This window comes from Saccopteryx leptura, chromosome 3 (genome assembly GCF_036850995.1).
Source record: "Saccopteryx leptura isolate mSacLep1 chromosome 3, mSacLep1_pri_phased_curated, whole genome shotgun sequence".
NCBI lineage: Eukaryota > Metazoa > Chordata > Mammalia > Chiroptera > Emballonuridae > Saccopteryx > Saccopteryx leptura.
The window spans coordinates 214,730,669-214,745,691 of NC_089505.1; the positions used below are offsets into that span (position 1 = coordinate 214,730,669).

At 37.1% G+C, this 15,023-nt stretch overlaps 1 protein-coding gene across 2 annotated transcripts in view; it reads left to right on the plus strand.

The window, feature by feature from the left end:
• Positions 1 to 14,631, plus strand: part of TMEM182 (transmembrane protein 182) — a 50,484-nt gene extending 35,853 nt beyond the window's left edge. For both annotated transcript variants that reach the window (XM_066377512.1, XM_066377513.1), the window contains one exon: positions 12,471 to 14,631. In XM_066377512.1, coding sequence (XP_066233609.1) covers positions 12,471 to 12,691 — 221 coding nt within the window. In that variant the 3' untranslated portion in view covers positions 12,692 to 14,631. The remainder of the gene's footprint in view (positions 1 to 12,470) is intronic.
• Positions 14,632 to 15,023: the final 392 nt, after the last annotated feature.

Consider the following 15,023-nt stretch of genomic DNA (forward strand, 5'->3'; position numbering starts at 1 on the left):
TCCACACCTTTCCTCCAAATAATTGCTTTGCACAAAAATGGCTATCAGTGAGTGACTAAAGCATATTAGTTTCCCTACTAAATTTTGTTTTGCAGTTTCTGAGGACTTTTTTTTCTTTACATTTTCTTGTGTAGAAAGAGAAACACATAGGTATAGATTCATCTGAATTATCAAACGAACATATGCTGATCCCCAGAAAGAATGTGTACTCCCTATAACTAAAGGGCTGTTGCGGAGGGGCAGGAGATTTGCAAAAAAATGTCCCTGTCATAAATAAGCACAACTCTGGATTCACCTGATGTTATCCCTTCCCGCTCGTTCAGTAAAGAGACTGTGAGGCGACTGGTGCCACCTGGTGGAGAACTCCAATAAGACAATGCAGAAGCTGTTGAAGCATATTTCCCCTTATTTCCCTTTCGAAATCTCATAACTGGAAGATAGAGTGCCAAGTTTATTCTCTTACCTCTAGGCCAGTCCTGAAATAAGCCATTCAAGTGAGAAGCTCTAATGCTTTAAAATATTTTAGGGAATTCTATTTGCAAGCCATTAGCAGGATCTTATGCCAAAGCTTAATAATAACCATGATAATAATACAAACCAATGTTTATCATATGCTCGCTAGATTCCAAAGACCTGGGAAGTGCTTTACCTCCATTAATTCCTCAGGACTGCTTTTTGTAGTAGGCACCGCATTACCTCTACTTTCCAATGAAAAAGCTGAGATAGAAGTAAAAAATTTGCTTAAGGTTGTTTAGCTAGTAAAGTGTCAAGCTTTCTAGACAGTGAATCTATAACCAGGGCGGTCAAAATCCAGGCCTGTTATCTCCAACAGGTTCCTACTTTCTGAAATGCAGTTGTTGTGAGTAAACTCTTCCTTGGCATTAACAAAACCCTGCTTTTCAGATTAAATCCCTAATTATTTGTAGAAATGGATAAACCCTCGTGATCATTCTCTATAAATATGATATTTTACACCTAAAATTATTACACCATTGTATGAAAATAATGAATATTTGAGAAATCCGATAAACATTACACATGTTTGGTGACTAAGTAAAAACATGAAACCAGAAAATGAAAGGGAAGAGATATTTGGTGTATGGGGAAAGTAGTATGACAAAGTATGGGCAGCATGGATTTTTGAGAATCAGATAGATGTAAAGACAACATACAGTCATGAAATTATAACTATATAAACTACTCAGGCTATCTTAAGAAAATTGGGGGAAAATTAGTGGAAAAGAGATTCGGATAAAATGAAGAGTGGAGATAAACTGAGAATTCTTATGGTTATCATTATGCATTAGTTTTACAATTTCTGAAATATGATACATAAAACTGAGCATAATTTAATTATAATAAAAAGCAAAAGCTTATTAATTTAAAAAAGAAAGAACTATTACAAAAACACAATTTTATCTTTAAGATGTTCTGGCTTATTTTCCCAGAGAAACTAATTTTTTTTAATTTATTTATTTTTTTCTTTCTCTCTCTGATATTTAGGATGTTTTATATTGAATTATCTTTCAATTCATTACTTCTCTCTCGTGCTGTGTCTAATCTGTTAATCTATTAATTTATTAATTTTAGTTATTTTTTAGTTCTAATTTTCTTACGGATCTTAATTTTTCAGGTGAAATTCTCCACAGAACCACCACAAGTCAGGCTTCTTTAGTTCTTTTTAAAATTTTTAAACTTCTTTTGCTGCAACTCCTATTAGGAAGTTATCTATCCTCCTCTATTGAACTTGTCTCCTTTCTCTATTTTATGTCTTTTTTGTTCTACTTTATGGATAATTTCCTTAAGTTTTTTTTTTCCAGAGACAGAAAGAGAGTCAGAGAGAGGGATAGACAGGGACAGACAGACAGGAATGGAGAGATGAGAAGCATCAATCATTAGTTTTTCGTTACACATTGCGACACCTTAGTTGTTCATTGATTGCTTTCTCATATGTGCCTTGACCACAGGCCTTCAGCAGACTGAGTAACCCCTTGCTCAAGCCAGCAACCTTGGGTCCAAGCTGGTGAGCCTTGCTCAAAGCAAATGAGCCAGCGCTTAAGCTGGCAACCTCGGGGTCTTGAACCTGGGTCTTCCACATCCCAGTCCAATGCTCTATCCACTGCGCCACTGCCTGGTCAGGCCTTAAGTTTGTTTTGCAACCCTTCTGTTAGGTTTCTTTTACCAGTTCGGCTATATTTTGAATTTCCAAGCCCTTCTCCATCACTCTCAAGGTCAGGTGACCTTCGAGACCACACCTCCGTTATAAGGTGGAGATGTAGCAGCCTTAGACTTATAGGTGGTAAGTAAACCTGGGAGTGCTTCAGGATTCATTACTGTTACAGTCCAGAATTGTTTTTTGTTTTCCACAGAATTCTATATTGTATATAATTTCTTTTGCAAACTTTGAAGGCCCTGCTCCCCTTTACTTAGTATCTAATATGTTGACATTTAGTGATATCTTTTCTATTACCTTGTTAAGTGTGACTTCCTTTTTCCTTCAAAAAAAAATTTTTTTTTTGTGACAGAGAGAGGGACAGATAGGGACAAACAGACAGGAAGGGAGAGAAATGAGAAGCATCAATTTTTCATTGCAGCTCCTTAGTCTCCTTAGTTGTTTATTGATTACATTCTCCTATGTGCCTTGACCAGGGGGCTGCAGCAGAGCAAGTGACCCCTTGCTCAAGCCAGCGACCTTGGGCTCAAGCCAGCGACCATGGGGTCATGTCTATGATCCCACTCTCAAGCCAGTGACCCTGCGCGCAAGCTGGATGAGCCTGCACTCCAACTGGTGACCTTGGGGTCTCGAACCTGTGTCCTCCATGTCCCAGTCTGACGCTCTATTCACTGCACCACCGCCTGGTCAGGCTCTTAATGTTTTTTAAGGCTGTTTTATCTCTAGTTTTCTACAATGAATCATCCTCCTTGGTGGACTCTCTCAGTCTGGACACTCAAGACCTTATTTTTAGTAAACTGTATTATTATTTTTTTAAATAAATGTTAGAGAGAAAAACATAATTTTTTCCAAAGTATTTATGCATTCATCAGTTGATTCATGTACTTGCCCTGACCGGGGATCAAACCTGCAACCTTGGTGTATCAGGACAATGGAGAAACTAATTTTTAATGAAAGAAATAAGGCTACCTTGAAAGTACATTACAATATAAAGACAAGTGTTATTCTTTAGAAAATGTAGAATTGACAAATTTTTCTTTTTCCCTCTTATATATTTTAGCTTCTGAAACAGACCTGTGGGAATCCATCCTGCACTATGCTCATGCTCCCCCTCTGGCATGACACACAAGGCTCCTTTGAAGTTGAGAAACGTCTCAAATACTGCCATTTTTAAGATTCTTATTATATTAAAAGTTAATACATGTCAAAACTGTTTGTAAATATTGTGGCACTTTCAAGTGTTTCCATTTAATACATTAATGTTCTGTGTTTTAAAACTACAACATGAAGGTAATGACCCTATAGATAATTTGCAGATATTTTCCAAAGTCTTGTATGAATTCAGGGCTCAAATCAAATAGTTCTAATGAACTCCAATGTAATCCATAACTTGAGGGGAAGTATCATTCATTCCATATCAAGGCGTCAGATCTCTTGCTAATTCTCAGAAAGAGTCTAGCTCATTTAGGCCCCTAAATTTTGTGCTATAATTCAGAGCTTAGAGATGCTTCCTGAATATCTGAGGGGCAACTCTCTTTCCAAAGGAATTCCAAAAAGAAACTGGGTCCAGGGTTGAATTCTGGTTCTTAGGTTGGGGCTTCATTTCATAAGAGTTCATAACATTCATTTATATGTCATATTTTAGGTGCTTCAAATAATACATAATAAAGTTTGAAAAAATGATTAAAGAATTAAAAATAAGCAGTCACAAAAAATCCTTATGCCCTAAGCACGTGGAGAATTTAATTGCTCAGTGAGCACTATTGAATGGCTGTCAGTTTTTTGGACAAATTGATATGTGAGGAAGATAATATAAGGCAGTTTTTTATATTTTATTTAATTAACTATGCTTTAGTAAGGCTGCATAAGTGTCAGAGGTTAGCTTGAGGAGCTGTGTCTCAGGTCACTTCCATGGCACTGGCAAGCGCAGCACCACGTTATCAGTTTGATATACAATTATATTTTGTAAAAAGATTTTGTTGCCATTTTTTTCAAAAGCATTTTTCTAAGGAAAAGTATCCATAATTTCCAGACTCTATATTTGAGTTAGAAAATTACAAACGAAACTATTCATAGTAGCTTAATTCATAACAGCCAAAACCTAGAAAGAGCCCAAATGTTCACGAACAAATAGATAAAGAGATTGTGGTATATTCATACAATGAAATACTGCTCAGGGGCGAAAAGGAGTACTGTTACTTAGCATATGCTACAATGTGGACGGTTTCTCATTCATGATGAGTAAACACAGCCAGAGAAAGACGGGATGCTGCTATGATTTCACTTATTTAAAGCTCTATGGGTAAAACAATGTTTTATTGTAGTTGTACCAAATAGGCAAACACAGATGCAGCTGGCTGCCTATCTCAACAAAAGTCAAAACTGCGAGTCAGGTGCTGGAGCAAAAGAAAAGAGGTATATTCAGGTTTCGTGACGTGATCTAGGAGAATAGTGGACTGTCCTGTCAAAGACCATTTCCCCTTCTTGCTCACACCTGCAGTTATAATAGGGATAGGAAATGGAGGGCATTTTATATTTTTTTATTTTATTCTACCCAGTTATATTGCTAGCTTTTGTCACACTCGGTGTAAGAACCTCCCCCTGTGCCATGTTGACCAATGGCAGAGACTCCCCATTGCTCTCTGTCTCCAGTAATAATTCTCTCCTTCAAAACTCTGTACCTTGGTAATCTTACAAAGGTAAATGGATTGAGGTCTTAGCCTCTATAGTTTCTTCTTCCTGTCAAGGGGCATAGTCTTGATATTAAAAATAAGCAATCACAAGAAATCCTTATGCCCTAAGCACCTGGAGAATTTAATTGCTCAGTGAGCACTATTGAAAGGCTGTTAGAAGTTTTTTGGACAAATTGATGTGTGAGGAAGATAATATAAGGCAGTTTTTTATATTTTATTTAATTAACTATACTTTAGTAAGGCTGCATAAGTGTCAGAGGTTAGCTTGAGGAGCTGTGTCTCAGGTCACTTCCATGGCACTGGCAGGCGCAGCACCACGTTATCAGCTTGATATACAATTATATTTTGTAAAAAGATTTTGAAGACTATTTTTGTATCTTCTGCAAAAGCCTCTTGAGGGGATATTGTCAGTTTCGCTCTTCAGTGTTCATGTGCAGATCTGCAAAAGAAAATCATTATGTATTTCTTGAGGAATTGCAATTTTTTTAAAAGAAAATAATAGTAAATAGTTTATCAAATTTCTTTTCTGTTCTTTCTTTTGGCACATCAGATATAAGCTTACCATTTCATTAGTGCCACCATCTTTGGCATTCTTATTCTAGCTCCAGACTTGGTCTTTATTTCTATAGTTAGCATGAATTCTCCCCTTGCCTTCCGGGAAGCTCCACCTGGAGAAGCAAACTAGTCTCCTACCACCTCTTTGGCATATTTTCTCTGTTGTAAGATGTTTTTGAATGTCTTCAGGTCTAATATGTTACACCATTTATCAGAGTTTTAGTTTGAGTTATGTCTAAATCTTTTTTTTTTAATTTTTATTTATTTATTTATTTAATTTTTTTTTTTTTATTTTTCTGAAGCTGGAAACGGGGAGAGACAGTCAGACAGACTCCCGCATGTGCCCGACCAGGATCCACCCGGCACGCCCACCAGGGGTGATGCTCTGCCCACCAGGGGGCAATGCTCTGCCCCTCCGGGGCGTCGCTCTGCCGCGACCAGAGCCACTCTAGCGCCTGGGGCAGAGGCCAAGGAGCCATCCCCAGCGCCAGGCCATCTTTGCTCCAATGGAGCCTTGGCTGTGGGAGGGGAAGAGAGAGACAGAGAGGAAGGAGGGGGGGGGAAGCAAATGGGCGCTTCTCCTATGTGCCCTGGCCGGGAATCGAACCCGGGTCCCCCGCATGCCAGGCCGACACTCTACCACTGAGCCAACCGGCCAGGACCATGTCTAAAGCTTTTGACCTTGATAGACAAACTCCTGCTGGTCTCATTTTCTTCTTCTGGAAATAGACACATGAGTAAGCTGATACTATCATCCCTAAAAGTTTATGAATCTCACTTTCTAGTTCTATCTACATGCCGTGTCTGACGCGCCCTATCTCTGCAGTATGTGTTTCCTCCAGAGAAAGAAAAGACAATTTTTTCTGATTCTAATTTCTATGCACTTTAACTTCCTTCATAATGCATTTTTTTTATTATAGAATTCTTTGGCCTTTTCTACACCCACTGAAAGCTGAAATGAGTTTCCTCTGAATTTCTGTGAAAGCATGACTAAGATAGACTGATGAATCCTCTTGAATTTAGGGTCATTTCCCAGTAACTGCCCGTGATTCAAGTTGTAAAGTATATTTCAAAGGCAATTCATTTACTTCTAAGCAATTAAAGATCCAGTTTATTGCTTTTCAGTAACTTCAAAAGTTTTTGATTTGTAATACAGGTGTATATATACTTTTAGGCAAGAATATATTTGACATTTGACTCTATTTTTGAAGAGAATTTTCATTTCTGAGGCTTTCCCTAGGAACACATTTTTAAATTTGTTCTTTTAAAATAAAGTATAAAGGATTTATATAGTACCTTCTTTTCTCATTCTTGTTCTTTAAAATGTTGAGGCCATGCAGTTTTATTCCTCAGTCTGATTTGGCATTGAAGAAGTTATATTCTTTTTGTTTTCATATTGTGATTTTTTTCTATATTGTTTATCTTTAACAATTGCATTCCTAGTGGCCATTTGTGAATGAGTTTGATATCACCTTGTTTCAGAAAATAAAATGACTTCCAAATTGAATGCATGATATTCAGAGGGAAAAGTTTTAAACTCTGTATGAAAATCCATGTACAGTTGTAAGTTTTGAGTGACTTTTCCACACTGCTGATAAGAAAAGCCCCAGCACTCTCTTTGTGTGGCTTAACCATATCTCTGTGGCTTTTTAGTGATCACAGGTCTTCATGGGATTTGAGGCCACATTTTGATTATGTCTGCAGTGATATATCTTGTGAAGATTTATTTGGATAATAATAAATTAATATTTTTCATAGCATTAAGTTGCCTCAGAAGAGACTCTACATCTGGCAGGTGGGCCAAAATCAATAATATTAGTGTTCATTAGTAGTCATAATATTCCACCAAAAGAAGATGCATCTTTCTAGGATTAGGAACACACAGGATTTCTTCCTGTTCCCCAACATGCGCCACACTTATTTATTTATTTATTTATTTATTTATTTATTTATTTATTTATTTATATTTTTCTGATGTTGGAAACCGGGAGGCAGGCAGACAGACTCCCGCATGCGCTTGACCGGGATCCACCCAGCATACCCACCAGGGGGCGATGCTCTGCCCATATGAGCCATTGCCCTGTTGCAACCAGAGCCATTCTAGTGCCTGAGGCAGAGGCCATAGAGCTATCCTCAGTGCCCAGGCCAACTTTGCTCCAATGGAGCCTCGGCTGCAGGAGGGGAAGAGAGAGACAGAGAGGAAGGAGAGAGGGAGGGGTGGAGAAGCAGATGGGCGCTTCTCCTGTGTGCCCTGGCTGGGAATCGAACCCAGGACTCTTGCACGCCAGGCCGACGCTCTACCACTGAGCCAACCAACCAGGGCCTTATTTATTTATTTTTCATTAGTTTACTTATTTATTGAATTGTGTTTTGTTTTTTGGAAATATTTTTTAATTGCATAGAAGTTGCAAGTCTCTTTACCTAGACTCATTTGTTTCACTAGCTGTCCCAACAATGTCTTTTATCACAAAAGGATCCAGCACTGGAACATGAATTGCATTTAGTTGTGTCATTTGGTTCTCCATCAGACCAGTATAAGTCCTTCTTTGACCTTCATGACCTTGACTCTTCTGAAAAGTAGAAGCCTGTGATTTTCTCAAATGTTCTTGAATTAATTTGTCTAATACTTCCTTGTGGTTGGATTTAGGTTCTTTGTTTTAGTTGTAGCGTCATATCAGCAATATTATGTTCAAATCACATCTTATAGGGTGTTAAGTGACATCAAGTTCTTATGTCACTGGTGATGATAACTTTTATTACTTGACTGAGTGGTATTTGCTACATTTCTTTAGTATAAAGTTACTGTTTTTTTCTTTACAATTATTAAGTGTTTTGTGGAAAGGAACTTGGACCCTGTGTAAATATTTGTTACTCATCTAAATTTCATCCACCACTTTTAGTATCCACTTTAGTTTGTTGCCTGAATTATTGCTTAAATGAATGCCAAATGGTGATTTCTTAGTCAACTATTCTTTCTACATTTATAAGTTAGCATTTTATTTTTAAAAAGCTTTCCCTTCTCCTACTTATTTATTCACTCTTTTATTTATATCATTGTGAACACATGGATTTCTATTTTATTCAATGATAAAATAATTTGCCACTATCATTATTTACTTTATAGTCAGATGTCTCAGAATTGGCTAGGAGAAGCCCTATCAATCAGTCTTTTGAAGTAACTCCATCATTCTTTGGGCCCATCTTAATTTTTGGTATAACAAGACTTTCCACACTCATCTTGTACTTTCTGTTTCAATCTGAATTCATCTATTTCTTTGAGATGCCCTGGTTCTTGCTATTTAGAAGCCAAGAGATGGACATTTAATGTGCATCATGCTACCAGGATGTTGTTGATCCCAAACCTTCTCGAGAAACAGAGTCAGGAAGTATATCTATGCATATACATACAGGTATATTTTAACACACACACACACACACACACACACACACACACACTTTTACTTTTTTCTCTCTCTCCATAAATTCACACTGATACATCCAATTACAAACAAATATCATGCAGTTCATTCTCTCTTTCTTCATTTTAAATTTGTAACTACTGCCTGACCAGGTGGTGGCGCAGTGGATAGAGCGTCGGACTGGGATGTGGAGGATCCAGGTTCGAGACCCCAAGGTCGCCAGCTTGAGCACGGGCTCATCTGGTTTGAGCAAAAGCTCACCAGCTTGGACCCAAGGTCGCTGGCTTGAGCAAGGGGTCACTCAGTCTGCTGTAGCCCCATGGTCAAGGCACATATGAGAAAGCAATCAATGAACAACTAAGGTGTCACAACAAAAACTGATGATTGATGCTTCTCATCTCTCTCTGTTCCTGTCTGTCCCTATCTATCCCTCTCTCTGTCTCTGTAAAAAGACAAACAAAAACAAAAACAAATTTGTAACTACCTTTCAGGAAGTGAAGAACATGGCTTCAATTAACCTCTATATAGTTATTTATTTGATCAGTCCACCAGTACTTTACAGTTTCCTGACTGTTGTTTTGACCACATTCTTTATGCAGGACCCTGTCATGAATTTTTGCTGCTGCTCCATCAGTGAAACTATTTGCCTTTAATGTAAATATTTCCCCATATTTGTAAGTTCATTTTCCTTCTCTCCATCTCTGTCTGTGCATGCACACACACACATACATATAAAACACTGGCCATTTAATAAACAGGGAAACACTATTTTACTCCATGGGTAAGCTACACTCATAAACTGATCAGAAATGAATCAAATGGACTTTATCTTCAATTAGTGAACAAGTTAACTATTATAGTGATAAAATGCCTATTATTTCTTACTTACAAGATGTAATTGCTCTTCAAATAACATCAACATTTAAATATCAGTTCATTCTTCCTTATTAAGAAACATCTACTTGATTAGCAACAGAACATATTTTTAAATACTCTAAATTCTGAAGTAGGTTTTGCAACTTTTGAAAAAAAATGTTTATCAGACTACCAGTTTTTACAGAAGCAATTTTATTAATTTTTTAATAAAAATATCTGCAAGCATAAGAGATTCACATCATGCAAGGAAGATAAAAAAAAAACCATACTAACAACTAATAACAAAGTTTGCAATGTGCTTGTATTGCAAATAGTATGCAAATCACTAAGTCAAACCCTTACATTAGCAAAGAACACTGTCTACATATTTGCAAATAAAAAAAAGGATTGAAAGGCAAAGTTGCTAGACAACACACGGCATTGCCATATTGTTGTCAAAATCTGAGCTACGGCTTTTAGGAGCTTGCTCGCAGGCTATGACTTTAATATTTCCCCATGATATAGTTGTTGTTCAGTGGTTAAATTGCTCTATTCTGCTCTCTAGTATTTGCATTTACATTACAGACAACATTGTGAAGAATGTTTCTTGTTAGTGAAGCATCTATGTTGATTCCACATTGCTCTATTGCTTGAATCATGGTTTTGAGAAAGTTTAAGCTTCGATATGGACACACCTTCTCATATTTATGAGCCCTTATTCTTTTGCGTTTACTTGTTAAGGTTGTTTATGAAATTGATGGCCCCAGAGAGAGAAGACATCTTGAATACTTTAAGCACACAATTAGCTCAAGAGGGACGATTGATGGCTAGGCTCTTCAAAGTGACCCTCTCTTGCCCAATATGCCTCAGTCTCGGCTCCTAGTCGCAGAGTTGCATTTAGAGTATGGAGTTTTTATACCTGGTGGGTCAGTTCCTTAAATCAAAGAATAAACCATCTTTGACATGTCTTGATTGAACTTTTAGACAAATAGTAAGTGACTTTAAGTGTATTTTGCTTTAGGACATAATCAAATGCCTCAGGACTTATGGTTAGTGTGTGGGACATGTCGCTCACTCACAAGTGAAATCAGCTTAGCTGATTCTCCTGAGTTTGCAGCTCAGCATGGTCCTGTTGCTACTTTCTGTTATTACAGTCACTGTCACATGGAAAAGTATATGCTTAGTGCTATTCTCAAATTTTAGCATGTATGAAGATTTTCTGTCATACTTCTTGTTACAATCCACTGTCCAATACTAAAATATTTTCTCTATTCTTAACATTTCAACATTTTAAAGAGGTGGATTACAGTTACATTAAAATTGTTGATAAATTGTGATGTTGTCTTCTAGTTAATGATTAAGCATTTTCCTTCCTTACTTCTCCTCTCCCTTCTTCCCTCCTTCCCTCTCTCTTCTTCCTTTATTCCTCTCTCCCTCCCTTCTTCCTCTCTCCCTCCCTTTCTTCCCCTCTTCTTCCCCTCTTCCTCCTCTCCCTTCCTTTCTTCCCTCTTCCTCTTTCTCTTTCCCTCCCTCTCTCCCTCTCTCCCTCTCTGCCTTCCTCTTTTCCTTCTCCTTCCTTCCTTCCTTCCTTCCTTCCTTCCTTCCTTCCTTCCTTCCTTCCTTCCTTCCTTCCTTCCTTCCTTCCTTCCTTCTTCTTTGCTTCACTTATCCTTCTCTTTGTTTAATTAGTTATTAATCTTTAACCTATGGTTCTATGTTCCACAGATTTTTTTCCCCAGTCCTCTCCCTCATTCTTTCAAGGCAGTGTTTATTTATCTTGTAATCAATCTTCAACATATGTATTTAAATTTTTTTTTTTAAAGATTCTTTATTATTATTTTTTACAGAGGCAGAGATAGACAGGGACAGACAGACAGGAACGGAGAGAGATGAGAAGCATCAATCATCAGTTTCTCGTTGCGCGTTGCGACTTCTTAGTTGTTCATTGATTGCTTTCTCACATGTGCCTTGACCGTGGGCCTTCAGTAGACCGAGTAACCCCCTGCTGGAGCCAGCAACCTTGGGTCCAAGCTGGTGAGCTCTTTGCTCAAGCCAGATGAGCCCGCGCTCAAGCTGGCGACCTCGGGGTCTCGAACCTGGGTCCTTCTGCATCCCAGTCCAACGCTCTATCCACTGCGCCACCACCTGGTCAGGCTGTATTTAAATTTTAAAGACTTATTTATATTCTTTTACATTAGTTTAGTGCTCTCATCTCTTTCTTGTCTTGGCTTTTATTTTCATGGCCATATTTAACTGTAGCACTAATTACCTGTGTCATAATAATATAAGAACAGAAAGACCTGAGCTGAAAATCAGCTCTGAAAACTATTAGCTATGTTTGCACATATTTAAAACTGGAGTTAATCGTACCTATTTTGCCATTTTATTATACATAACAAAAGAAATGATGAATTACAGTGCTCATCCCAAACCAGGCATCAGTAGAAATGAATAAATGTTAGAATAAATTCCACCAGGCCAGGATTTTTGACTCGTAGTGTTTGTAAACTTCTAATACAGTGCCTGGCATACAGTAAGTACTCAATAAATATATATCAACTGTTGCCTTGTCATGGTTCTTAGGCTGCTATAACCCTCATCTCAATGCTTTGAAAATTAAACACAAATGATGTGCATATGAGGTACAGAATGAAGGATCTGACACAAAGTAGGTGATTTAGCTAGAATTATAATTTGAGACATTAAATGATTGGTGAGAGTTCTTGGGAAAACATTTTCAGAAAGGCTAAAGGTCTTTTGTTTTGTCCTTCTCAGGCATCCTGTTCTCACTGGTGGTGATGCTGTATGTCATTTGGGTCCAGGCGGTGGCTGACATGGAGAGCTACAAAACCATGAAAATGAAAGACTGCTTGGATTTCACACCTTCTGTTCTGTATGGCTGGTCATTTTTTCTGGCCCCAGCAGGAATATTTTTCTCTTTGTTCTCTGGATTGCTATTTCTAGTTGTTGGAAGGCATATTCAGATACATCACTAATTACATTGTTGCCACCAGGGTTTTCTTGAGAGATTTTAAAACATCATATTTTATTTATATGTGTTTGAGGGATCCTAGTGTGGAATTAATTGATATAACTCTTCAGTTGCTATTTGAACTCACTATTTTACTTATGATTTTCTCTAATAAAAAGGTTCTAGAATATCTCCAGACACAAACATGTTTCTATCTATTTAAGTGCTATAAAAAAAATGTAGTTCTTTAAGGAGCAGGTAACATGGCCTCGCTTTCATTGCACTTGTTAGAGTTCCTGCAGGCTGTAAATATATATAGAGAGGTATAATAATAGCATAATACTATCAGCTGGAACAATACAAGATTTGATTTGAAGCCCCCTTCTTGACATTCTTCTGTTGTTACTTTAAAATAATCTTTGGAGCCTGAAATGTGGTGGCACAGTGGATGGAACATCGACCTGGAATGCTGAGGTCGCCAATTTAAAACCCTGGGATTTCCTGGTCAAGGCACATAGGAAGCAACGAGTTGATGCTTCCCACTCCTCTTCTTTGCCTTTCTCTCTCTCTCCTCTCTCTAAAATCAATAAATAAAATCTTTAGAAAAAATAAAATAAATTAATCTTTGGAGAATAATTAAGAATGGAAAACAAATGGCAAAGAATTTACTCCATTTCTTCTTTACACACTTACATACCCACATCTACATTCACTGACTTCTGTGAGCGAATTATTCATTTAAAAATAGATAGCAGTTTTTATTGTAGCAGGAGCCACACAAACTTATCAGTTAAAATAACAAAGCCTAGAACATACACTTTTCTACTTTCTTATCAACAGTAGTTTGATTCTCTAATTTTATTCACTTAATTGTGCATGCTTATATAAACCTTGAACTATATTTACAAATGGCAGATCTGTATACCAAATACATATAGTGTAGATTGAATTTTTAGACTTGAAGTGGATTAATTATATATTTAATATAGTTAAAAATATGTAAAAACCAAGAATCAGCCTACTGCATAATTATATTTGATATTTTAAAATTTCCATTTAAAATTATATTACTAATATTTTTTAGTTTATAAAAACTTATTGAAACGTGCTTTTAATATGCACAAAATACTTCCATATAACAGCTTCCCTTTATTAAAGACTATGAAATATTAAGTTTTGCAAGATTTCATGGGCTGTATGTAGTTCTTCTGATCATTTGCTTCCCTTAATTATTGTCCCTCAATTTCCTAATCTTTACAACAGGTATTTTAGCATTTACAGATTGTCTATCTTCTTTAATCTGGTTGAAGAAAACTTTTGCTTGTTTTTGCAAAAGGTGGGGAAGTGAAATAATTCTGCATTATTTACTAGTTTAGACATTTTGCGTATCAAAGATGTTCGTTTGGCACTAATTTTAATTGAAATCAAAACATCAGAGAAGCCTAGATCATATTTGCATTTTTGAAACCTCCATGAGGGAGGAGTTTGTGTTTATGAAGGAACAGAGGACAGCATGGTCAGAGGCAGATTAAAGTTCATTGAGGTCTCAGGTACAGAAGAAAATATTGGGCCCCTTACTTTAGAAAAAAGTGTAAAGTTGAGGTTTTGCGGAGCCCTTCAGAAGTCAGGGCCCAGGGCGCCTGCCATTAAATCCACCTCTGAGCATGGTAGTGAACTTTTTTCCCAGGGACAGCATTCTACTCCACAGCCAGCTGTTGTGGATACAGAGACAAGACTGAAGCAGACTTGAGTGACCACTGAGCAGAGGCTGTGGAATAGCGTGACTGTGCTTTACGCCTAGCTGTCCCATGATGAAGATGGAGAAATTGTCCAAGTCTTCTCCACATATTTTCTATTTTCAATCAAGCTTGTTTCAATGGGAGGGATTCCTAGAGGAATAACAAGAGTCTGAAGTATCTGTAGAATCATGAATGGCATTTTAGTGTTTTAGGACAGTTAGGACTTGCGTGTAGTAAAAATAGAAAACAACAAAAATACAACAGTTTCAGGGGTTTAATTGGTTTCTCAAGTCATATCGTAAACAATTTTGTGGTAGTTTCATTTGTTTTTTTTGTTTCATTTTTGTATTGTTTCATTCAGTATTTTACTTTTGGCATGATGATTAGAAAAATAACTGAATTCTGCTATGCATATAGAGTATGATATTAAATTATGGCACACCATTAAGTTATCTAGACAATGATAGATGTATTTGATTAGTTCATGTCATCTGTAAATTCAGTTTCTTTTTTTTTTTTTTTTTTTTTTTTTTTTTTTATTTTTTTTTTTTTTTCATTTTTCTGAAGCTGGAAACAGGGAGAGACAGTCAGACAGACTCCCGCATGCGCCCGACCGGG